We start from the raw sequence: 26,476 nt of genomic DNA on the forward strand, positions 1-26,476 counted from the left end.
CGCAGTTAATAAGGTGTTGGCCTTCCTATATTGATTTGTTGTGCCCAGGCTTACAGAGGCTCAGGGGGAGGAATTAGAGGAGGAGCTACGGACGGAAGAAATACAAACAGCCATACACGACATGGCCACTGGTAAGTGCCCGGGTCAGATGGTCTCCCTGTGGAGTATTAGCAGGTTTACTGCGATCTGCCGATCCCCAAGCTCCTGGAGACATTTTTGGAGGCCAAGTGCCAAGGTACACTACCAATACCTATGCGAGAGGCCCTTATTGTGATGCTCCCTAAGCCAGACAAGGACCCGAGGGATCCAGGGTCCGACAGGCCGCTGTCTATGTTGACTGTGAATGCACAGATACTTTCAAAAGTGCTTGCAATGAAATTGCGACATGTAGTGACGCACCTCGTGGGTGATGACCAAAGTGGGTTTATTGTGGGATGGGGTACCCATATGACTATTCGGTGCCTATTTCATGTGCTGCATTCAGTTCAGGTGATGGACATAGAAGCGGCACTGGTGCCCTAGATATCGAAAAGGCTTTTGACACCCTGGTATGGGCGTACCTGTGGGAAATGTTGAGACATATGTGATTGGGACCGGGTTTCTTATCCTACGTGCAACAAAAGAACACAGTGCCAACAGAGGTTGGAGTGGGAACATAGTGTCTGACGTTCTCAATATAGAACGGGTACTATATAGGGCTGCCCCCTGTCCCCACTCCTCTTTGCCTTGGTCATGGGGCAGCTGGTGGTGTGCCTGAGACAGGATCTTAGAGACTGGGATGTGCATGTCGGGGCATCATTCATATTGTGTCGATGTATGCCGACAACACCATCATTTGCCTAAGTAAACCAGAAAGATCAATGACAGAGCTGTTGGAAATAAAGGAGGACTTGAGATGGGCGTCCGGACTGCTTTCAAGAGGTGTAAGAGGATCCTCTTTACCTCTGCAGGACTGGTGGCTTGACAGACTGACCTCCCCAAGGTGGGATTACCCTGGAAAAGAGAGAAGTTCCAGTAATTGGGTATATAGGTATCACTTGGCCCAGGGGCGCGCTAGGTGGCGCACTAACAAGATGGTCGCCAGAGCTTGAAGCTCCAGCAACCTGGTGCCATCATCCTGCCGTTTATCCTGGTAGCGGTGTTCGGTGGGGCCAAGGATACCACCACTCGCTGCGTGAATGCATGCCGCAGCCGCACGGTGAAGACTGGAGTCGGGGGCGGCTCGCGGCTCCTGCTATACCCCCCGGTGGTCGGCGCCGGTGAGAGGTGCGAAGCTGCCGGCGGACTGCGGCCGGCTGCGTGCGGCACTCTGGTCTGCGGCTCACCACGCGGAGACTAGGCCGCATGCACTGCGGGCCTCGAGGCGGAGACGATCCGGCGGCGGCCTGCTGGGGACCCGGAGCTAGCAGGTGACACCGGTAAGGAGCAGCGGGGCCAGTGGCGGGCTGGCCTGAAACATCGAGTGGGGGCCGCGCTGAGTGTGGGGCTGCCGTGGCGGCGCTGCCGGCTACCCGCGGGAGGTGCCACGCGCCACAAGGGATGACCCCACGATAGCCTGGTGTGTCGGACCGTCATCTCGGGCCCTAGCCGTCGCTGGAGCACGGAAGGAGCAAACCCTCTACCCCGCCTTCACCAATGTGCTGGCTGTTCACGGACATGCTACACCTGGGGTCCAGCCTCTGATGCCGCCATTACACGGTGGGGGAATCCTGGAGGGGCGAGAACTATAATTGGACGTAGTGACCGGGGCGACTCCCCGAGGAGCAGGCGGACACACTGGTCGGGGCCGGTCTCGGGTGCGGACCGGTGTGTTGGCCTTCGCCGCCGTGGGGGCCCGTCCCACGGAGTCCACAATTGGCGAGTGGTGAAGTCCAGGGGTGGTGGTGAGACCCGAGAGGCACAGAGGTCTCTCTCGCACCCTGGGGCGCAGTGGTGGCCCTGGCTGAGGGTACTGACAAGCGGCGACGGACTACCCGGCTGCTGTTGTGACCGTCCCGGAGCCTTTGGAGTGGCCCGTCGACCGATAGTGGGCCCACAGGCCCGGAGAGGACTTTGCAGCAGGCGGCACTCGTGGAGAGGCGGGCTGCTACTGCACAGCGGGGGTGACAGTGCCTGGAGGCGACAGAGGCTTTGAAGGTCCCGACTTGGCGCGGTGGGGCCCGGTCCCCGGGCATCTGCCGCGGGCCCGAGGAGGTGCGGGGGCCCCACGCTACCCGTGGGGAGTTGACGGTGACAAGCTGGCGGGAACGCTGGTTGTGACAGAGGTCCTGCCTGTTTGCAGCGGAGAGGCGAGCCCGGGTGCGGTGTAGTCCGTGGCAGGAGCTGTGCGGTGCTGATTCAGGCTGAGGTGCGGCATGCAGTTGGGAGCGGAGGGCGGCCGCCTGTCGGGGAACACGGACGGGCTGTGAAGCTGCCACGTGGCGGGCCTGCCGGCTTCGGAGATCTGGAGGCATTGGCCCGTAGGCATCTGCCCAGTGGCGGCAACGACAATCCCTGAGGAGACGCCGCGGGGGGCTGGCTGCTTCCCCTCTTCAACGTTGGTGGTGGGGGTGCGAGACAATCTCCTCGGCGCCTTGACGGGGCGGAGCCAGGGACTAGGATAGCCTGACAAGTGGATAACGAATGCCATCGGCACAGCAGTTGGCCATGGGTCGGCTGCGGAACAAAGCGAATGAGGCCCGGCTGCGCTGCGGGGAGAGGGGCCCGGTCCGGCAACAGGACGCACTGGAGCTGGCGTGGACCCACAGGCAACAACACTCGAGACCAAAATGGACGCTATGCTTGCGGCGGTGGACCGATTGGGTACCACCCTGGAACAGACCGGGGCCTCACTGGAGTCTCGCATAGACAAAGTCACGGTGGACTTTACCCTCCTGCATGCGGATCATCGCAAGTTAGTGGATTCAGTTGCACAGCAGCGCCAAGAACGCCAGGAAGTCCAGCCTGTGGTGCGCAGTCACACCATGGCCTTGCAGGATTTTATCGACCGCGTTCATACCCTGGAGGATCGCGCCGAGGATGCAGAAGGTCGCTCTCGGCGCCACAACGTTCGTATGGTGGGTCTTCCGGAGGGCGAGGAGGGGCGGCACCCTGAGCAATTTGTAGAAGGCTGGCTGAGGGACATTCTCCCGCAGGGGGTACTCTCCCCACAATTTGTAGTGGAGCGAGCACACAGGGTGCCGGCATGGAGACCTGTCCCCGGGGCCCGACTGCGCCCCTTCCTCTTCCGACTTCTCAACTACCGGGACAGGGACGTGGTGCTCCGTGAGACTCCGAAGTTGGAGACCATCCTGGTAGGTGGTAGCCCAGTGATGTTTTTCCCGGACTACACGGCCACGGTTCAGAAGCGGAGAAGCAACTACCTGGCGGTGAAGCGTCAGCTGCGTGAGCTGCAGATCCCATACTCACTGCTGTTTCCGTCACGCCTCAGGGTGATCACGAAAGATGGGACCCGTTTCTTTGACGCCCCGTCGGACGTCTGGGACTGGTTGGAGGAAGCGGGTCTGTCTAGGGGCCAGAGGCCGCCAGACCCGGGAACCAGCGGACAACAGGAGAGAAGGCTGAGACGGCGGCGGCGCAACGAGACTCGCAGAGCGGTGGGGTTGGGCCCTGCTGTGGCGCCCAGCCCGGAGAGAATGCAGCTGGAGCGCCGGGAGGCCCTGGAGGCAGTGGCCACCCTGGGATCAGTGAGCAGTCAGGGAGAAGTGGCGATCCGAGAAGACAGCGAGCCTGCCACAAGCAGATCGTCCTCCCCGTCTCTCATACTCTCAGACGATCAGTGTTGCCAGTGGTGACACCCCAAACTGCCGATCATATCATGTGAATTGTGGGTTGAGGGGCTGAGGGGGACATTGCCGCATGAGGTAGCAGGAGTGGGTCCAGATGCCGCGGGGTTTGCGGGTCCTCCTGGCCCTCCTGTCACATGAACGGTAGGGCCTCGCGCCGACACATACATACCAACCGTGAGGCCCTGGGTGGAAGGGGTGTCTGGCAGCGCGATACCGGGGGGACACACACTAGACGCACGAAGGCAGCAGCAGCGGGTGGGGGGGCGGGCAGCCCCGGTTAGGCCACGCACGCCGGCTCAATATTATCCACATCATAGGAGGCACACATGACACATGCTGGGGTAATGTAGTGATACAGCCACCTGCGTAGGTTTCAACCGCACAGCGCACCCGCTAGCCTACATCTGGCTCCGTTTCACTCATAGGCACTTGGCCTGTGGTTTGGACGAACACCCACGTTGGGATTTGCCCTGATAGTTACACTGTTCTTGATGTTGAATGTTCTCAGATGCGCCCAACAGCGCGCCAAGGTTTGTTTGTTAGATTTTTTGTTGCACCATACCAGCACAGCAAACATGATCGGGGACTTCCCTCTGACCAGCCCGACCCTGGCCTCGAGACCTGTTCGTACCCTGCTCGCATTAGATGGCTGACACCGACGTAGTCACATGGAATATAAGGGGCATACACTCGCCGGCGCACTGTTACTCTGTTTTCGCCTATCTGCAACGACATAAAGCGGCCGTCACACTGCTTCAGGAGACCCACATGACAGCCTGAGCTCGGTCGCCTGCGTGCCCGCTGGAGAGGTCAACTTTTTGGGACCACATACTCTGCGCATGCCCGTGGCACGCTGGTCTGGGTACGGGCAGGTACACCGTTTACGTGTACGGAGACGGTGATTGACCCTGCTGGGCGGTACACATTGGTCCGTGGGAGGCTTAATGGCCAGCACATACTGCTAGGCTCTTTGTATGCCCCAAATGTTGAGCAATCGTCGTTTCTGGATCACTTGTCCGTGGTGCTGGCGCCGTATGCGGGTCTCCCCTGGCTGCTGGGGGGGGACTTTAACTCAGTCCTCGATATGCACCTAGATAGGTCTTACCCGCCCCTCCGGAGCACGCAGGCAGTCTCGAACGCGAGGAACCTTACGGATTGGCTGACGCGCTGGGCACTTTTTGATCTGTGACGCACTCTGCATCCCGGAGACCGCATCTACTCGTTCTACTTGGCGGTGCATGACCTCCATGTCCGACTTGACAGGGTAGTGGGCTCTCACTCACTGACCCCCCTGATATCCCAGGCAGAGTATTTGGGCAGGACCCACTCGGATCATAATCCTCTCCGGCTGCGTCTCCGATGGGATCCCGGCCGGCTCCCGATTCCCACGTGGAGGCTTCAACCGGCAGCTCTGGAAGATGCTGAATTCCGTGCCTCTGTGGGTACAGCGCTCGAACAGTTCTTCGAACTGAATGAGGGGTCGACGGATAGCGCACTGACGGAGTGGGACGCCCATAAGTCCACCATAAGGGGACACTGCTTGGGGGCGCGTCGGGGAATATCCGTAGACATCTTGCACTGTCGCTGGCTAGTTTGGAGTCCCGTCTCCTTCGGTATGAGCGGCATGGAGAGGGCGGAGGCCGGGACTCGATCCGGTTGGCGCGGCTCTGGGCGCGTCACGCTGATTTGCTTGAACGTCAGAGATGTCACAACTACGCGGCTCACTCGGCGCGGGTTCATGCTACATCGGACAGAGCAGGGCGGCAGCTGGCCTGGCGGCTCCGGCAGGAGGAGGCACGCACCCCAATAGATTCTATCTGTGTGCCAGACGGGACGCTGGTGTATACCCAACGGGAAATACATCGGGTGTTGACGGTGCACTACACGGCCCCTATACCGGTCGACGGGGCGCCAGTAGGCGCAAGACCTGGATGGGTTCTTGGAGGCCGCCCTCCTACCCGCGGTCCCAGCTGCGCACCAGGACACCCTCGAGGGCCCTCTTACTGTGGAGGAAGTAGGCGATGCGGTGGCCTCTTTGGCCTCGGGAAAGGCGCCGGGGCCAGATGGACTCCCGGCAGAGTACTACAAGGCCTATCGGGAAACACTAGTGCCCAAGCTACATGAGCTCTATCTTGCGAACCTTGACGAAGGCACACTGCCCGATACCATGCGAGAAGCCTATTTGGTCTCCCTACTCAAGCCCGGGCGAGACCCTACCAGTCTGGGCTCATACCGCCCCCTTGCTCTGCTCAATGCAGACTATAAAATCCTGGCTAAGGTTTTGGCGGCCCCAACGGTGTCGGAGTTGGTGCACGGCGACCAAAATGGTTTTGTACCAAAACGCAGCACCTCTCTCAACTTGCGGCGATTTTTCCGTGTGGCCGCCGATGGGGCGCAGCGCTGGCCTAGGGCGGGCTGTCTGGTCTTAGACCTTGAAAAGGCCTTTGACTGCCTGGAATGGGGGTACTTGGTAGCGGCGCTGTCGCACTATGGGTTAGGCCTCGGGTTCCTCCAGTTGGCGGCCCTGTGGTGAGGGTGAGAACCGGGCCGTATATTTCCGAAGCGATCCCGATCGGCCGGGGTACTCGACAGGGGTGCCCACTTTCGCCCCTCCTGTTCGCGCTCGCCATGGAGCCCCTGGCTGCCACGCTTCGCAGGGTATTGACGGAGGGCATCCCTTTGGGCGATGCGACGCACCGGGTGTCGCTTTATGCAGATGACCTCCTGGTCTTTGTTAGAGATGTGGCGCACATTCCGGTGGAACTAGAGCGCACTCTGTCGGAATTCGCTACTCTTTCTGGTCTCCGCGTGAACGCTGCCAAGTCCTGCCTTTATGCGTTCCGGGCTGAAACGCAAGATCCGCACTGTCATCTCGGGGGCGTACCGTTGCAATGGCGACCGGACACCTTCCGTTATCTGGGCATCCGGATCTATCGGCAGCCGGCGGACCTCATGGAAGGAAACCTAGGCAAGGCGGTGGCGGCCATCAGGGCACAGATGCGGTTCTGGGGCACGCTCCCACTCTCGGTCACGGGGCGAGTCGCCTTGGTCAAAATGGTGGTTCTCCCCCGGCTGCTGTACTACTTCGGTAATATGCCCATTTATATACCAGCATCCTTTTTCGCCACCTTTGAGCGGTCGCTGCAGGATTTTATATGGGGTAGTGCGCGCCATAGAGTAGCGCTGCCCAAGTTGTACCTTCCTACTGGCCAGGGGGGGCTTGCGGTGCCGTGCTTTGCGCATTATTATCTGGCGGCGCAGTTGCAATGGGTGGCCCGGTGGCTGGCTCACAGGGGGCGAGACGACACGGCGACTACGGCGCCGCCCTTATCTCTGGCTGACATCACCACATTATTTCATCCGGCCGCGAAGGTGTCGAAACCGGTACCCCTCTTGGTGTCGGTGGCCTATAAATGCTTTCGTCGCTCCCTCTACCTCACCCGAGCCCATACGCCATACGCCCCAGCTATTCCAATAGAAGGCTCTCCTAGTGGGCGGAGGGTACTGAGTTTGACTGAGCTTGCAGACTGGCGGGCGGCAGATATCCACACGCTGGGGGATTTATACCGCAATGGTGCCCTCCTCCCATTCACCACGTTGGTGGAAGAGTCGGGGTTGCCGCCTGGCCACTTCCTTCGTCATCGGTCATTGGTGGCAACACTGACAAGCCGTTGGGGTGACCTCAGAGGGGAGCCGGAGCAACACCTCACGATGCAATACCTCCACGTCATGGGGCGCGGGCGACACATGACTCGGTGGTTTGCTGCCTCCTTGCGCACGCACGAGGCGATTAGTTTAGAGCCGCTGCGTCGTAAATGGGAGGTCGATTTGACTCGACCCATGACTGACGGGGAGTGGGGTAAAGTGCTGCGGAGCCCAACGAGGGTCCCCCGGAACATGCGTTTTCGCCAAATACAACTCTTTATTCTGCACAGAGCGTATCTTACGCCTGAATCCGTCAACAGGTATTTTCATCGTCTGGACGCGGGCTGTCCCCGCTGTGGGGAGCTCGATGTTGGCCTGGTCCACATGCTGTGGAGTTGTCCCATACTGGCAGATGGTACATGGGGCGCTCCGCACGTGCACGACTTGTCGACTGCCGTTTGAGTGGCCAGTTTACTTGTTACACCTCTTTCACAGGACTCCCTCCACGAAAGTCGCTTCTCGGTTCATCGATCTGGGGCTGTTGGTGGCAAAACGGCTGCTTACTAAGCCTGGAAGGCGACTGATCTGCCCCATGTGCGGGCGTGGCGAGGCTCCATGTTGGTATGGGCAAAGGCGGAGGGCACCGCACTCCTACGGGAAGAAACCCTAGGCCTTAGGAAGACACCAATAGCGAGTCAATGGGAGGGAATGGTACAGGCCCTGGTGCGACTAGATGGGGAAGGCGCAGTGACTAGCTGGGAACACGATGGGGACGCCCACCGGGAGGGGCCGGGGGCGGGTCCGCCCAGAGGCGCGACCTGAGGGGGCGTACTGGCGTGTACGGTTGGTCGGGGGGTACATATTGCGAAGGAGGTCATATGGCACGAATGACATCCACACGGGACACTGGGGTGGGGAGCTGGAGCGGGGGGAAGGATTGAGAAGTTGGTATATTATGGGTCAGAGTTTGCTGTTGTTGTCTCATCTAGGCATTTGATGTTCTGCCTTACTCTTACATAGTTAGCTCACTGCTTATGGGAAACATGCAGGATGTGAGGGGGGGACATGTTAACGTCTCATCTTGGGGAGGCCTCCCAGTGGCGGGACGTTTAGGGGGATTCTGTGAATGTGGCTGCTGGTGGGAGGCTCTCAATATTGCTACGGGACTGGAAGATGTCCCGCCCCTATCAGTTAATATGCAACTGGCTAGATACATGCCACTTAACCTATTACAAATGTGAGACGCTCTGACTTCAGGGCGATCTGTGTATCCTGTTATAAGAAATGCCAATAAACAGATTTTATAAATAAATAGGTATCACTTGGCCCAGGCCCTCAATACCATCTCAATATGGGCTGGGTTTTAGACAATATAAGCGCCTCCATATGGTTCTGGAACATGCAGCAGTTTCCGTGATGGGCAAGGTTGCCTTGAGTAAAATGGTGCTGCCGCCCTGGTCTCTTTACGCAATGCCAAATTCCTTCTGTGATCTGCCAAAATCCATGTTCACAAAACTCAATAGCTTCCTGGTGTCATTGGTGTGGGTGAGTAAGAGGAGCAGAATCAGACTGGACATCCTAAAATTGAACCCTTCAAAGGGCGGGTTGAGACTCCCGGATCTACAGTTGTATTCGATGCCTGGTTCCTGCAGCAGTGCTGGCCTTAGGCTATTTTGGGCCCTGTGCAGAGTATACTGTACGGGCCCCCAATGACACAAGTCAAATCGTTTTTCATTGCTAATCATTTTATTCTAGTAGATTGTTAACAAGTACAAAAAGTAAAAATTTTTTTTTTTTTTTTTTTTTTTTAAAACCTTTATTGCGGTAAATGCACAATACACAGCGTCTGCCTACAACCCCTCGGGGCCGGCCGCTATGACATTGTAGAACATAGAACAATAATGTCAGGATAAGAAAAGGTTTAATTTTATGATTTTGTCGAGTACAATGTAGTGAACTACAAGAGGAGTCGAAGCTAACATTGACCAGGAGAGACATAACCATTCACGAAGCTCCCAGAAGGAGGCGTTATATAGGAAAGCATTTGCAAGGAAACAGGTAGCCACCATCCGGGAACTAAGAGCAAACACTATACCACAGAATGATAGAACACAATAAACTCCCAACTAACACTGAACCCCGACCCCGAAGAAACAAAGAAACATAAAAGAAAAGGAAACCGAAGAAGAAGAGCGAAAGAAAGAGAAAGAGGGCCATAGAGACAAAGAAAAGACATAGAACACATCCCATCCCCCCACCCTGCATACCAGCGGAAGGCCACGGCCCACCCCCCCCCAATAGGCATGCCTGTCGCCCCAAATGAACCCCAAGTAGGAAGAGAGTCCGGAGAGTGGGAAAGAACATCCCAGTCTCCGACTCCCAGAGAAGGCAGGAGGAGGAAATTTTACATACTCCCGGTCACCACAGCCCCATAAGCATCCCCCACCCTGAGTATCATCAGCACAACTGAAGTAGCAAGCAAAGCAGCAGGTGGGGAGACTCCATTCCAAATGTGCAAATAAATCCGATAATTAACAGTCCCGTCCTAGTACCCGCCCGCCAATACGTACAGCAAACTAAAGGGAATCGCCCAGCCCTGGCCCGATCCTAAGTGGCCCCACAGATCCACCCCCGCAATCAACAATAGCAAATTACACACATGCGGCACAGCAAATACATGGACAAATATTCTAGTCCGGGTCATGCCAGGCGGTCAGGCAGGATCATCAAGGGAGACAACATCAGCCCTGGCCAGAACGCGGAGACCCCACCAAGCATGGCCACCGCTGGGAGTGTACCTCAGGCAGAACAAAGGAGCAAGATGGCCGCTCCCGGCTTAGAAGACGCAGAGGGAGAGGAAGCGAGAGTTCCCAATCATAAACCATCACCACAGCGATAGTAACCAACACAGTTTTCCCCACAGAACGGCACACACTCCGGCGATGTTGAGGAAGCCGTGGCAACACTTGCAGAGGCAGAGTCCCAGCTTGTAAAGTGGAAGGGAGCTTTGTATCCGCAACTTTGTCATTAAAAGAACACTCGACACTGTAGCCAGGGAAAGGACGTTCCACAGTATCCCCCTGTCGCCACATTGTATCCACCTCGAAGGGAATGAGAGGCATTGGGGGGTCAGACAACCGCAGTAGTTCCCTGGATGGCATAGCAGCATCGATCTTCCGCTCCAGTTCTCGAGTGTGTTGGCACCATGTCGCCCTCAAGTCTTCCAGGGCTAGAAGGATATCACCATAGGTCAGGTCAGCTCCTCGCTTCCGCATGTCGGCAGTATGTAAAGGCGCCACCAGGACACCCTCCAGCTCGACAGTAGGCAGGGAATCTTGCGTCAGGGGTATGGAGGCTTCCGTCTTTCCGGCGAGGTAGACCGGCACCGCCACCATTTTGGCAGTTAGCCCACAGCGGAGGGGTGAGGGCGACTCCATAGGGCGGAGGAATAGTAGTTAAGGCAAGAAAAGTTACTGCTGCTATACGGGGCTCACTCGATGGGAGAGCCCTCGGCTGTATTGCAATGCGGGTGGTGGGCGCTCTAAAACGGATACCGCTCTGACCGCTGGTAGCAGGACAAAGGAAGGTTCGCCAGCCCGGGCCCAATCCTACCGGAATTCTCTCCGTCGCGAAGAAGGCTCCGCCAAGCCGCCCACTCCACCTCCGGTCACATTTCCCCAGGCGCCGGTCCAGCCCCAGGTCGTCTCACCGTACGTGATAAGCGGTGTCCGGTGACGGTGGTCGGGCCAGGGTGCGTGGGCAAGGTCCGAAGTCGGCAAACTCTATGAATCCTCGACCAAAAAAGCCGGCGGGGACATCGGAGGAACGCGGAAAGTATCAGCGCATTCGTGGTTACAGTTGCTCGCACCGTAGGCAGGATTAAAGATCAGGATGTCATATAAACAGCAGACGGGCTGCGGAGCCGGGAGCTCAGACGTCCTGTCCGTCCGCCATCTTGGCTCCTCCCAAAAAGTAAAATTTAACTATACAAGTGTACCTGTACTAGATTAATATATAATGCTACTTCTTCACAAAAACTGACTTTCCTTGCTTTTTCTGCCCTGCAAATTCTTTTATTAATTCACTGTAGTTGAGAGTTCTTCCCACTTCATGTTCAACTGATATCAGTGCCAAGTCAGTTAGCTGGTCCCGGGCCATTGAAGAGCACAAGTAATTCTTAATTATTTTCAACTTCGAGAAGGATCGCTCCCCAGGGGCTACTGTGACAGGAACTGTCAAAAACAGAATTGAGTTTAAATTGGGATAACTTTCATGCAAGTGGTTGTCGTATACGTATTTGAGAACAGAGAGCAGAGGCAGTACAAGCTGCATTGGTATCAGGATGGCTTTTCTTTAGGGCTGTATTAACCATTAAGCAAAATAAGCATGTGCTTAGGGCATCAGGGAAGGGGAGTTCCATAGACATTTTCTATTGCCGGATTTACCATGGACCATATGGTGAAAAACTGCAAATGGCGCAGCTGAACCTATAAATAACGTGGAAGTATACAGAAAGAAACATAATTTGACATCTTACTGTAAATTGTGTTTCATTTCTAATTTTTATTTTTTTATTTTACGGTTTATTGTTGTTCATATTTTGAATTAGATCTTTATGGGGGCACCAAAATCTTTTAAGTGCTTAGGACCTCCAAAGGTCTTAACCCGGGCCTACTTTTCTTGTACAGACCCTGGAGGCTTTTCATTTCTGTGATGAGTTCGTCTCCTGCAATGTCGTCTTCAAAATATGTAGTTGCATTTTTGCACCTTTTCTCCAGCTCTCCTGTTTGCAAGGGGTTACCTGTTTTGACTTGGTGCACTAACCCATATCTGTCATTAAATATTACTATTTGTTCAACGCGTTCTTTGAGTTTGCTGACTGCCTGATCAACATTGACATTGAAGTATTCAATTTTGAATTTTTTCTCCTGCTCCAATTACTAGATCATCATCATCTTCATAATCAAAATGTTTTTTCTTTCTTGTCCTCTTCTCAATCTCAAAGCTGGTCTCCGCTAGATCATAAAACCTTGAATCTATCTCAGAAGTATCTTCAATAGCTTTATCAAATTCTGAGTCACAATACTCTCTCATGTAATCTCCAGTACTTTACAGCCGAGCTATGGCAAGATCTCACTGCACGTTAATACTTCGCATTAATTTGATAACTTTATTAATCTGACCTATAATTTCATACCAGATAACAATGCTGACAAGAAATGGAAATGAGTGAACTTCATTCTGTAAGCTCTGGGTCTCAGGGAATTTCTGTCCATACAGATTAGGCACATTCAGAACTTTTATCAATGCTCTGTGGACATCAGGGGCACAATTGAACAGAACTTTCACATTCTCAATTCTGCTCTCCCATGGTGTCTGATAGCCTCTTTACAACTGCAGTACTCACAGAAGAGGTATGTAAAACCCATCTTTTTGTTGATACTGCAAACATGTGGTATATTCTCTGTAAATACCCAAAGGAAGACTGCTATAGTTGATGACTTTTCTGCCTCACACAAGACTAGATAAAGAGAATGACAAGTATAAGGAATGAAAATTGCTTTGAGGTTCCCTTCAAGTATTCTTTTCTGCACACCAGAATGCCGTCCCTTCATATTAGCCTCATTGTCATAACCTTGACCGCTGCAGTGTTCAAATGGCATTCCTAAATCTTTCCCTTTTTCAAGTAGTACCTCACAAATGGCTTCAGCCTTTGTGTCATCTACAAGTATGAACCCCATTAAGTTTTCCCCTACTGATGGGATAGCTGAGGATATATTAACTACATGAATCATCAGAGTCTTTTGCTCTTGATGACTAATGTCTGGTGTTCAGTCCAGTATGAATGAATAATACTTAAGACCTGATAATATCTAGCAATCTTTTCTGGATGTTTTGTAATATAAGTTGAATGATTTCATTCTAAATTGTTTTGCCTAGGTAGTGGTCTGCTATTTTCTTTTTTTCAACTCTTCTAATGTGTTCTGCCATGAGATGATCAACAAAAAAAATATTAACACATAATAAACAAAAGTAGGCTAGAGTAGGCTAGCTAAATAGGATTAAACACAAGAAACGAGGGAAAGCAAAAAAACATTTTAAAGAATAAAGCAAAACATGTGAATAGGATAACCTGAAAACTGCAGGCATCAAGGAGGTATATAATAATAACCAAGAGTAAAAAATTAATTTAAAAAAGTGTGTGGGTGTATTGGGTAGCTGAGTGACTGCCTATACATGATCCACTCCAAATACTGAAATACAGATGTCTTTTTTGTCATTTATAGGTTAAATATTAAATGCAATCATTAAGGGCATGGTGGATTAGTGATCTGAAAATAAAAAAAGAAATTACATTATTTTCCACCAATTTTGGAACTCTGACGTCACAGGTAAATTTGAGTGAAATTCTCAGAGACATTTTTGGCAGTCTGCTAAATGAGGATGTGAAATATACATGCTAGTGATGAAATTATCGACCTTTTTAAATTCAGTGCCAGCTCCCAGTATTCTGGTTATTGGCACTGGTGAGCTTGTGTTTCTGAAGCCTTAGTGAGTTCCACGGAGAAGTCTATAGTACATTGAAAGCCCATTAGAAAGGTGGCAGGACCTGAACTATGGTGCTCTGTAGCAGAGGATGGGGAGATCCTAAACCACAGTCGACAGCTTGAGCTGCATCATCCTTGACTCATGTTTAAACAAGTTGCTTGAACTTCTCATGTTTCAGATAATGGGGAAATGTTACTGGATATGAATGAATTGAGAAATGTGTTCATAAATCGCTGTGCTCCCTGGCAGGGCACCATACACAATGTACAGTGCACATGGCTGCTTTTTTTCATCATGTGCACTTTTGTAAACACACACAGGGCAATGTAGGGGAGGCTGTCGCCCTTCCTGCTGTGCAGCAGATTACGACAATGACGTTACACGCAGTGTACATTCCAACAGTAATGCACAGAGGCACTATGCCCTTACATTACCTGCTACTGCTCTGTGATCTCGGAGCTAGCAGTGGCGTAGCCAGTATTTATAGAAACCATGAAAAGCCCCCTGCTTTCTCTGAAATGTTCTGAGAAATGTTCAGGCTCCGCTAGGTTGCGGGCTATGTTCAACAGGCCAGCACTGCCTGTAGTGCACAGCATTTATGGTGTGCGGACAGCAGTAACTGTGAAAAGCGGCTACTGACTGGCCTGGGGCAGTAAGGTGACCTTCAGAGACTACTGATATGAAGTTGTAGGGTGCCGATGGACAAACCATATATAGAGCGACAAGTGGCGAAGGTCTGGGAAAAAGCAGTAACACAAGTTTTGGGTAGATCCCTGTATGCTAAGCTTCTCCCTCTCTGGTGGCAGCAGCCTTTCCTGCACATACAACCACTGATGGGTCTGTCCCAATGGACGGCGGGGTTGTAAGTGAGCAGAGGACCTATACCTGGCCAGCACCTTTGTTACTGTGGAGGAGGTTTGGCCTTTGTTCCAAGTGGATCCGGGACAATCCCTGCAATACGCTAAACTTTCCCATACAGCCTGGGAAATCTGGTTGACATTTTCTGCGGAACCGGCAGAGTCCCACACGCACTCTTAGTGTGATACTGGTCACCTGCTCTAGTAGAGGTCTCATCTTCCGACTGTATGCGGCACCGAAAGTGGGCAGACGCATTGGCATGGCACCTGTCTGCAATAGCTGGACTGCAGAACAAAAATGTATCACAGGTAACCACTACATTTGTGGGAGCACATACCTTCTGTCAAATCAAAACATGTACCCCTGGCTCCCAACATGTGGGTGGAGCCAAAGCTCCTCTCTATTGATGCTCACATAACTGTCTGGTGACAGCTGTGCAGTCAAGCCAGACCATAAAGAGGGAACAGAATCAAGTAATAAATGAAAGATAGAAACCCACTTTGAGGAACGTATGTCAACTGATTGACGGTTCGTGTAAAACAGAGGTTTGAATGGCACAGTATCGAGAATGAGAAAACTTCAAAAAGAGATGCACTGAGAAATAGCTAGAAAAAAGCAGAGGGCGGCAGGATCGGGATTATAGTGGTCTCTGATGTCACAGGTATGCTGGGGCTCCCTAGCCCTGGAAGGCTCCCCATCATGAACTGTTGATTCTATAGGATGCCCCTCTTAATTATATCTCGGTCTTCACCTCTGTATTCAAACCAGTATGGCTTTGGCTTCTTCTAGGCATGTGTGGGAACGAAGCAAGTGGGCCACCTTGAAGGCATCAAAGGATGCAAACAGATGTGTTCTCCCCTATATTGGCCCTCTTAATGAAGATGCCACCATTGGTCCCTGCCTTAGAACAGCAAGAAGCATGTTCACCCATGAGGCCACCGTGCCTCACTTGGATCCCGACGAGGCGCAACAAATGAGGTGCTCCACAGTAAAGAGGAAAGTAGTTCAGCTTTGACGTCACATATGTGAAGGACAGCTCAGGCGCTCCATATCTGGTTCCTGAAAGCCACACAGTAGGACATTTGTGCTGACTGCCTGCTCCTGGGACTATGTTCAATTTCAGACAATGTACTGTTCAAAATTAATTGCACAAGAGATCTCAATGCATAATACACGAGAAATGACTCTCTCTTGAAACCATGATTCCTCCCACCCCCTCTCTGTCAGAGGTCTGATAAATGGGACTTGCCTCACCTTTGGTAGCAATAAAACAGGTTAAATGGAAACTCCAAGGAGGGTGCAAGTGGCGGCTTCTGTTCTTGCAAACCGGCTGCTCGGCTATAAATCAAAGCAGAACAGGGCCCTTGTAAGTACTCTGAAGACGAGCCTACAACCCACGCTCAGACGTGCACTCGCCCTTTGGTGCTTGCAGGGTAGAGACGAGGAGCCGTTTGATTGTTATTGGGTCTGGCTTGGCAGCACGCTCCCTTCATATCCAATTGTTATTATCAATACTTTAAAATACTTAGAGAGGGCTTTGGGTTCACCCAGAGGAGCATATGTCTCTATTGGCTGTTGGGTAGATCATTCCACTTCCTATTGGGAGATTGCGTTGCAATGGACAGAGGACTGTTTTACATATCAAAAGTACACTGAATCGTATCACATAAATACACTGTACATGAAAGTAATTGTTTTTTGTTTCGTTTTTGCACTGCAGCAGACTTTTTTTAAATGTCATAGTCAGGACTAAATGCAAGCCAGACTTACTCTGGCTTTACAATGCTTGTTTTTATTATTATTATTATGTTTTTCATAGAGTTCATCTCGGCCCAGGGCAACCTCAAAATAATTTTTTACTTACGGAAGGTTGCACAAGAGTAGGGCCGGTGATGATACAGAATGGAATAAGAACCGTAGCTCTATTCTGTGTTTTTATCCTAATCTTTGCAGATTTACAACGGGTTCAGTAAAACTCTAAAGCTATGGATGCAGCGAATCAGCAAGGTGTGGAAGAGATGGGCATGAAGATACGACTAAAGTAATGTGTTGAGAAAGAGGCATCACGATTGACAGCTTTGGTTCCACACAGGTGACACCTTGGAAACCATCACCAGGGTAACATTTAACAGCCGTAGAAACAATGAGTTCTACGGGCTCAGTTACTATCCAATCATAACCTCACAATCACTGTGCAGAGCAAGCATTTTGTCATTGATTAGCCAATGGAGGAGCCATGTGCATTAGCAGGTCTATACATCTAGGACAACCGAAACAAAACCATTGCTAGAATATATACCTAGGTACCACAATCATTTTTTTTTTTTAAGTTCAAGAAAAGGTTTATTGAAAAGATTAATATGATCATAAAAACAATACTTCATATATGCAGTTATTTGTTAATACATAAATACATGAAGGTGTAATAAAGAACAATAATGAAATATAATATCCATTAAAATAGTAAAAGGATAATATAGAATATGATATGAATACAAGCAAAGGTTCACAGAAATCGTAAATAACAGTACATGTCAAAAATACACAGTTAAAATAAAAAAATATATATATTATAGAAAATGATAAATTAAACATAAACAATAGGAGGTCAAGGAGGCTTGGTCACTTCTTGTTGTGAGGGAGCAGGTAAAGGAGTTTTCTTCACGGTATCGTCTAGAAATTGTGTGAGTGGGCCCCAAAGGTGAGAACGTTTAGTAGCAAGAGCGATAGGATGAACGAGTGCTGTATCGAGGTGATGATTGTGACATACAGCATACCACCAAGCTAAATAGGACAATTTAGAGGAATATTTCCAGTTTTTTTTATATTTGCTGAAAAGCTACAGCTATTAACAAATCAATAAGTGGTAACTGGGATTGACTTGTTTTCCAGTCCGGTGTTAAACTACCTAGGAAAATGTTTGTAGGGAGAGTGGAATTGTGGTGTGAGGTACCACAATCATAAAAGCCTGGTAGTGAAGACAACATAGTTAAGCAATTGGAATGCGCTTCAATAAAAACTATACAAACCTTGTCTTTGGAAACCTTGTGGGAAAAGGAACATGTCCCATCAGTCTTCTTACACGTGCCCCGTAAAAACCTATCACAGAACAACAGGAGAATGGTCAGCAAGATTCCACGGGGTTAACATGCAAACACTTAGTTACTTATGCTATCAAAGAAACAGAGCTATACTCTCAAAGTGTCAGTGGAGAGCTTGTGAAAGGTGGACTGTGGCTCAGGACCGGACCGCCCAGTAAAAGGTGCTACAGCACAGAGAATAGAATTACTCATCTACTAATGCGTCTAACACATTTCCTGGCAATAACAGTTCTGTGGAGTACAATATCTCTGATACACACTATTGTAAGAGCTCCAAAGCCACACATTCTAAGAACAATTTGGAGTTAACAAAATGTTGGTACCAGAAGCCAAATCCCGTGCAAACCACGAACACTTGTCAGTTTCACTTGTACCAGCAAGTCCTTTTCCTGCCTTTTTAGGAGCAGACGTAGACAAGGGTACACGGAGCAACGAGCTTTAATACTGTAATGTTCCATTGGAAACAAAACCCTTAAAGAAAGTGTTACTGGCAGATTATCTTTCATTCTCTTGTTTGTGGCCCCAACAACAATATTTGAAATCGAATTTACAGATTACACACCAGGGATCTTGGAGAGGATTATGAATGATCTTCTGAGGTCATGTCTCATTGATTCTACCTCTCACCCAGGTAATGTGTTTATGGTATTTGGTTTCTTGGTTGCGTGATCGAGGTGTTCATATACTGCTACAAGTGGCATCAATGCAGGCTTCATCAATAAGGAAGCTTACTTATTTTATGGTAAACCATGCATGAAAGTGATCTTTTGTGCATGCCTATGACTGCAGGTGGCTGTCAAAGAAGGAGCCTAGGGTTCTATATGCAGTTGAGAGAGGGGCTAAGCCAACAATTTGAGGTCTTCTCAGAGACTGATTTCATGTGACATGGTGATTTCAGAAAGAATCTCAATTATTAGGAATTAGCTCCTAAATTTGAAAAGGCACTCTTAGCAAAGCGTGTAAATGGATATACCCTCTCTTAGAGAAGTGCCATTGTACATAGCTGCAGAGTATTTCAAACTTCCTAGATCTTAGCAGTATTCGAACAAATATTAAAGCTGGAACTAATGTCTGCAGCGTGTATGAAGGTCATATTAGCGCAGGTAGCTGGGAATGATTATTAGAGCCCAAAGAAAAATTCAGAGTAGGGATACAAATCCCATAGTTTTCCAACATCGTCACAGTATCTGAGGGGTATGTTTGATGTAACTTCTAGAGATAGAGAGAGACGGCGGAGCGACAGAGAGGGAGCAAGAGAGAGTCGGTTAGAGAGTGAAACAGAGGAAGTGATAGAGAACAAAGAAGGAGAGGTTAAGAAGTGGAGGCAACGGGAAGAAAGAGAGGGAAAAGGAGTATGGATGGCGAGGGAGACGGGACGAGCAGAGAGAAAGAGATAACATTCCAGTTATCACATTGGGCATTGAAAGTGTAGATTATGAGACAGACCTGATAATGTAAAATTCATGCATAGCCTACTAATTTCAGTAGGAATTTTGAATATTGCCCACTTATTTACTCAGAAATATATCTGCTAAGCTGTCTGATGTTGGACATCTGACAGTTTTCTGGGTTACATGGATTTTGTTTTGCATTTTTATAGCCAACTTTTATCTTTAGATGTTCTCCTACATGGTAATTGGATTGATTGTTTCATATGCCATGGTGCTATTCAGTGACACATGGGAATACATTTCTAATATCCCCATGTATTTTCCAAATGGCTGCTATCTTTACACAACTTCGGAAAAATCCACCAGGCAGCAGCCCACGTAAGAGACAGGGGACATGGGAAAAGCAATGTCCCCACCAATCTGTGGGCAGACCACCCAACTTTGTGCAGCCAGATTTCTATCCTAGTACAATATGAACTCTGATGCCTTTGAAGATGGCCAATTCTCTGCTAAGCTCCCTCAATCAACCGCCTAGATGATAGCTTGCTTTTATTCCATTTGCACATAAGGAGAGGGCTTTTAAACAGTAAGAGACACAAAGTATTAAGGCCATTTTTTGGGAAAGATTGCAGTACAGTGATGGCAAAGTCAATTTGACCACCAAAACAAACAGAGGTAGGTACTAAAGTCTACATTAAATGAAAAGTAAAACATTTGTTCTCTTGACCATTGGTACGTCATCAACCATTACCAACAATAAGAGCTCTAGAATGTCCCATTGGTTGATGTCTACTTGGGTTGTAAAACTTGTGACAAATTTCACCAGATGGTCTTTATAAGATACTCATTTTAGATATAGCGTTCTTGGGTGCATTGTAAGGGTAAGAGCCCAGCGTGGACTCAGTCATTTGGACAACAGTGCATAGCTAAATGGAGCACTTAGAGTAACAAGATAGCTAGCAAGTTTTACAACGTATCCAACTTATTTTTACAAAATGGCACCCAACAACACTTTCTGGCTTGTAGCAAGGGAGCGCAACTGAACGAACAGTAAATCCACCTAAACCTAAGAAAGGACACGGAGGTTAATTGAACAGCTCTAAATACATGCAATCAGACATAATCCAAGAGAAGAGCACCTTCACCAGACACCACAGGTAAAGTAAAGGGCCAGCCAGTGAATGATATCACAACAGATCTCAAAATTCAAGCAGACATAATAAAACAATGGAACATTCTGCCTATTGTTCATGATTGTTGGTGATGCAGGACTGGCAAATAGAACTGCTTTTTCACTACACTGAATGCCCTCTTTAGATGTTAACACAGCAAAAATCAAATCATGTTGCTCAGAGGGCCCAGTCAGGTCATACCTGAGACAAACGTACAGATGAAGGGCAAGTGCACAGTATAGGTATGCCATTGTGGGCAGACACCATTTTTTTAGTAGTGGAAATGAGTGCCTTCCTTCAGAGGCGAACGATCTCTCATACATAAAGAAATTAGATATTACTTCCCCAATGAAAACATCTGTATCAGTTGTATAGCTGCCCAGGAATAGGACTGACGCGGTCTTAAAAACTGACACCCTAAAGTATGAGAGAGCCTAAAAAGTATCTTCTCCGCAAGTTTATTGTTTTTGTTTTTACTTTTTGAAAAAATAAACAGCGGCTGCGATAAGGTACGTTTTCTAAAGACTGCTTTACAGGTGCCAAGAAAGAGATTGCATATATATCCATCTGAGTTGAAACGAGCCACAATGAGCTAAATGTATAGGAATGCTGAGAGCCCAGTCCCATTTCTCATACCTGGTGCACACTGCCACTTTTTCTGGGTCGTGGATGTAGGGGCAGCTCTCTCCTCGGTTACACTTCCCGAAGCGGTTGTAGTACATACAGTACTCCTTCTTCTTCTCCTTCTTCTGCTTGGCTTGGCGGATGATGGCCAGACTACGCTGAACAGCGCGGCTAGAGGGAAAAGAGAGAAGTTTGTTTCACAACAATCATATTAACAATAACGAACAAGGATGATTCACATGTATATGTGGAGATGCTATCACAGTCTTCCACTTTTTAATGTTGTGAATGTGGAACGCTTACTTAACTGTAGTTTAGTAACGTTGGTTTTCCTAGGTTTATGACCAAAGATTTATCCACCTAATATCATCTCTTAAAAATAAATATACGTAATATCTCTTTAAACAACATTAAGATTAGGGAAGAGAAGCGACTCTTCACATTTTTAATGATTGTTGAAACAGGGGACACCATGAATGTTCAGCTCTGCGAGGAAGATGCCAGTTATTTTTCACAGTATCCTTAAGCAACTGTGAAGTGAGAGCCGCTTATGAATCAGTGCAAGATATCCTTGATGTAGAACTGCTCTTGCAGGACATTCGCTTCCCTTCTCCATATCTTTTGTAAGCTCATAACTTAAAGTAGACTAGTGGTCAAACCAGTGCTTAATTTGAGCCAGTGGTTTCCAGTGCTCGACACCTGTACTTAATTGCCAGAACGTGCACTTATGAGAACGCGCCACCGGGACTCGGGCACACCGCAACTATGTCAGTTGTGCCGGTCCCCTGATGCCATAGACGGGCGGGGCTGGTGATGGCACTGGTGACGCACCAGCCCCGTGCTTCGCCCCTCATTGGCTAAAAAGAGATCATGCCCCGAAAGCACTCAAGTGTTTCTGGGGCCCAGGAGGCGGGTCCAATCTGGATCCTGCTGGTTTTCGGGCCGTGATCGCGGACCCTTTAAAATTGTTTTTAATTGTCAGGTTGGAGTTGGATGGATTTAGAAACAGCAGATGTGATGTGGTGCTGGTGGTAAGATGAGGGAAGTTTTTTGGCCTGTTAGGCCAACAGCTGTTGCTTTTTCTTGAGTTGTGTGATGTTTTTTGCTAGTACAACGGAGCCCCAATTTTCGGGAGAGAAGATAGGGCAGTTTTTTTGCCGGGTGCCCATTGTTACTGTAGGTTTGAGCCACATGTTACATGGGCAGTTAGTAGGTTGGCCAGTTGTGGTGTAACTTTTATTGAATGCTTTGATTTCCTAGTGGGATTAGCGAGGTGAACAGGTCGTTGGTCATTTTGTTGGCTGCTGTTTTTTAGTGTGTGTATGAATTTGAAGTTAATATGGCACCTAAGGTAAAGAGGAGTGAGCAGCATTCACAGTGGGAGGAATGGATGGGGGCGATGATGCGTAGGATGTAAGCTATGGGGCAGTCCTTGACGGATTTGCTGAAGCGAGTTGAGGGACAAGATGGAGCAGAGGAAAGGCCTAGGCGGTCGGGAGTAGCTCCCAGACCTGCATTTCCTCCGGTAACTAAAAAATCTAAAGCCAAGCGGGGTGGGGGGCCCTTGCCCCCGAGATCACTGGACGTTGAGGCTGCAGGGCCTTCGGCACCAGCGGGGGGAGTCCCATCGGAACGGGGGAGTGAGGCAGCTCCAGCACGGATTACACCGGGAGGTACGGGCCCCAGTCAACCAGTTGTGGTGGTGCCAGCAGGCGGTCCCGGTGCAGAAGGGGCCCGAGGCAGCCGGTTGCAGTCCCCTGTGAGGCTCCGTCAGGTGGTGTGTCTGGGCATCTGGACTTGATGACCAGTTCGGCAGCTGTGCTCCCGTGGTTGGTTAAGGCAGGGACATGGACCCCTGCAGCCGGGAGTGGGGCTTTGCTAGAGATGGGGACTGCCTTAGAAAGGGCCAGGAAACTGGTGGCACAGGTGGAAGGGTCCAGGCAGGTGGGACCGCAGAACATAGCGGCAGGTGTAGCAGCTACTGGTAGTGGGGCAACCAGCGGGCCGGAGCAAAACTTGTACAGGGAGAGATAAGGGTGGACCTGAACCTCAAAAAGCGAGTGTGACGATGTAGGCAGAGCACACCAAGAAGCAGGATGCGACGGCAGCAGGTATTACCAAGTTGAGGTTTGGGCGAGTTATGTCCCTCCAGAGATCGTGTAGATAGGCACAACTCAGAGGAGGTAAAAGAAAAAATTTGGAAAGGGGAATATGTTAATATGTTTGCCTTATTACTTGATAAGGATAAGAAGGAATAGGCAAAAAAGTTTAGGGAGTTGGCACATCCCATGGATTGGGGAAACTGGTCTCACAAGAAGAAGGTTGAAGAAACTATGGTGAATTGGATAAAAGGGTTCTCCAATTATCATGCAATAATGGTAGAGCATTTCCCTGGGCTAGGCGCGCAGAAGGCATGCTATCAAAATAGGATCGCATTATGTATACGGGGGAGTGAGATGGAAGGAATATGATAAGGAGTTTAGGAGGGCAAAGGCAACTGACCCTTGCTTAACATGGGATCAGATTGACGTCATAATGTGGTTGCGTCACATGAAAACCGTAAGTCAAGATAATATACAAGGGAAGTCCTTGTGAGCGGGCCCCCTGGCTAACACGGGTGGGGGGGGGGAAAGTGGGCAAGCTGGGATTTCAATAGGCGAACCTGCACCAGGTCTCCAGGCTCATGCAAATTTAAGCACGCCTGTTCCTTCTGTGGCCTCTCCTCACATCCTGAATCAAAATGTTTTAAAAAGTCACGGGAAAAAGAACAGGGACTCACTCCTCACCAAGGCTCCCTCCCCGATAAGGACAACGGCATTGCTACCATGGTTGAATAAATACAGTTGTTCAAACACAGCCCAGATTTTTTTGAAGGCTTCAGGGATGGTTTTAGGATTCCTGCACCTGGCTACCCAGGGTCTCTTACTGCCGCAATCAGCAATCTGTAAGGTCCAACAAGGCGGTAACGGTAGCCAAGATTATGAAGGAGCTGGGGAGGGTAGTTGGCCCATTTGATGTTATACCAGTAGAAGGTTTTGTTTACTCATCGCTGGGGGTGGTACCCAAACACGACCTGGGAGAGTTCTGCTTAATCCATCACTTGTCCGCTCCCAGGCGCCAATCACTGAATGATGCTTTCGATGGGGCCCTATGCACCGTGAAATACGCATCTCTGAATCAGCCCATAGAAATGCTACAAGGGCTAAGACCAGGTACATTGCTAGCAAAGTCTGACATCAAATCAGCGTTCTGCTTACTGCGGGTGCACCCACAGGATTTTCATTTGTTGGGTTTTCAACTGGAGGGGAGATACTACATGGACAAGTGCATGCCCATGGGGTGCTGTCTCTTGCTCCTACTTCGAGAAATGCAGCTCTTTCCTTGAATGGGTTTTCAGGCAGGTGACAGGGCATAAGAGGATGCTGCATTACCTAGACTATTTCCTTTTCTTGGGTGCACCGGGTTCTCAAGAGTGTGATATGCGCAAATTCGGGGTCCCTCTAGCGCCAGGAAAGACAATAGGGCCGGCCACTGAGTTTTTGGGCATAGAATTGGATTCAGTGACTGGGGTATCACGACTCCCTCTAGGGAAAGTGGCGGCTTTCACCTTAGCGTTACAGGAGTGCCGGAGGATGGAAAAGGTCACCTTGCACCAGCTACAAAACTTTGTGCTAAAAATCATCCTCATGGCCCGCCCATTCTCGCAGTCCATTGCACAGGCAATGTCAGGCCTAAAAGAGAAGCACCTCTACACTCGGTTGTCTGGCGAGGTCCGGCAGGAAATGCGAATTTGGATGGCATTCCTCTGTGATTTCAATGGCACTGTGGTGTGGCGCAGTCCCTCTAGGTCCAGCCCGGAGCTGGGCCCAAGGACAGATGCTGCAGGAAGTGACGGGTTTGGTGCCATCCTAGGCCCTGCGTAGTCTGCGCAACATTGGCCAGCATGTTGGGTGGAGTCTGGCCTAACAGGTAACATTGGGTTTTTAGAATTGTTTCCCATTTTGGTGGCAATCACCATCTGGCCAGAACAGTTTCGCAATCAATCTGTGGGGTTTTGGTCAGATAACATGTCGGTTTTGGAGTGCATTAACCATCAATCAGCTAATTGTAAAATGATGCTGCGGCTGTTTAAGGAAATAGTACTCCAATGCATGCGATTGAATATGCTGTTTAGGGCAAAACATGTCCCAGGAGTACTGAATCATGCTGCTGATGCTCTGTCTCATTTTAAGATGCAGGTGTTCAGGTCACACCACCCAGGAGCAGCGGAAAGTCCAACGTCCTTTCCAAACCAACTATGGCAACTTGGTGGACCAATCTATCGGACCTCGTGGCAGCCAGCCTAGCACCCAGGACCAAGCAGGCCTATGAGGGAGTTTTAGCACCTACTGCAATTTTCTTGGGGATGGCTGGGAAGGGGCCTGGCATGAGTCATCTGCTGTTGTATCTTTTCTGAGGGCATTAAGGGATGGGGGCCGCTCGGCGGCGTGTGCAAGGCGCCACATGGCGACGATCTCTTTTTTCACAAAAATGCGGGGTCACCAGGATTCCTCCAGCACTTTCATACTGCATAGGGCACTGAAGGGATGGCAGCATTTGCAAGGTTTTCAGCCTGATGTTCGGTTCCCAATTAGTTTCGACACATTGTCAGCAGTACTGGGGCACTAGGGAGCTTATGTAGATCCACTGGGGAAGTTCATCTCTTCAGGGCGGCCTTCTACGACGCCTTCAGGGTTGGTGAACTGGTGGCGCTTAACAAGCAAGACAGGCACAGGGGGCTCCAATTTGGCCATGTTCAAATACAGTGGGGCTCGCTATCTTTATCAATCTCTAGATCGAAAACCGACCAAAACAGCAGGGGAGACCATGTTATTCTGCATTGAGCACAAGGAAGTTTATGCTGTCCAGTGGGCAACTTACAGTCTTTCTTGGACCACAGACCACGGGGGGTCCACTTTTGATTCACAAAGATGGCACCCTACTTTGCGTTTGGGGCAGCAGGGTTGGATCCATCCAAATTTGGAACCCATTCTTTCTGAACTGGGGCAGCCACCAAGGCCACGGCTAGAGCCCTGTTGGGGCAAGAGGTACAGAGGATCAGTCGTTGGTCCTCTGATTGTTACAAACGATATGTGTGTTTACACATGCTTTGAGGTATGTTATGTCTAATGACAGTGTTTTTTTTCTTCGGTTTCACACAGTTTCCATGTCCAGTACCCCAGGAAGGAAGATCGCCGTCGTGCGCTGGTTGCTTGAGCCTCGCCCAATCCAGGTCCCTGCCTGAGGGCCAGGTAGAATGGAAGTATGGATAGTAGGTCACTTGTACGTGAACAGCTTGGAGCATCATT

General features: G+C 49.9%; 1 protein-coding gene across 1 annotated transcript in view; it reads right to left on the reverse strand.

The window, feature by feature from the left end:
• Positions 1 to 26,476, reverse strand: part of ZC3H3 (zinc finger CCCH-type containing 3) — a 1,788,705-nt gene that overhangs the window by 552,551 nt on the left and 1,209,678 nt on the right. The window contains exons 7-8 of the mRNA XM_085604688.1: positions 21,141 to 21,299; positions 17,870 to 17,939 (exon numbers count right to left, since the gene is read on the reverse strand). Coding sequence (XP_085460814.1) covers positions 17,870 to 17,939; positions 21,141 to 21,299 — 229 coding nt within the window. The remainder of the gene's footprint in view (positions 1 to 17,869; positions 17,940 to 21,140; positions 21,300 to 26,476) is intronic.

This window comes from Triturus cristatus, chromosome 5_1 (assembly GCF_964204655.1).
Source record: "Triturus cristatus chromosome 5_1, aTriCri1.1, whole genome shotgun sequence".
Classification (NCBI taxonomy): domain Eukaryota; kingdom Metazoa; phylum Chordata; class Amphibia; order Caudata; family Salamandridae; genus Triturus; species Triturus cristatus.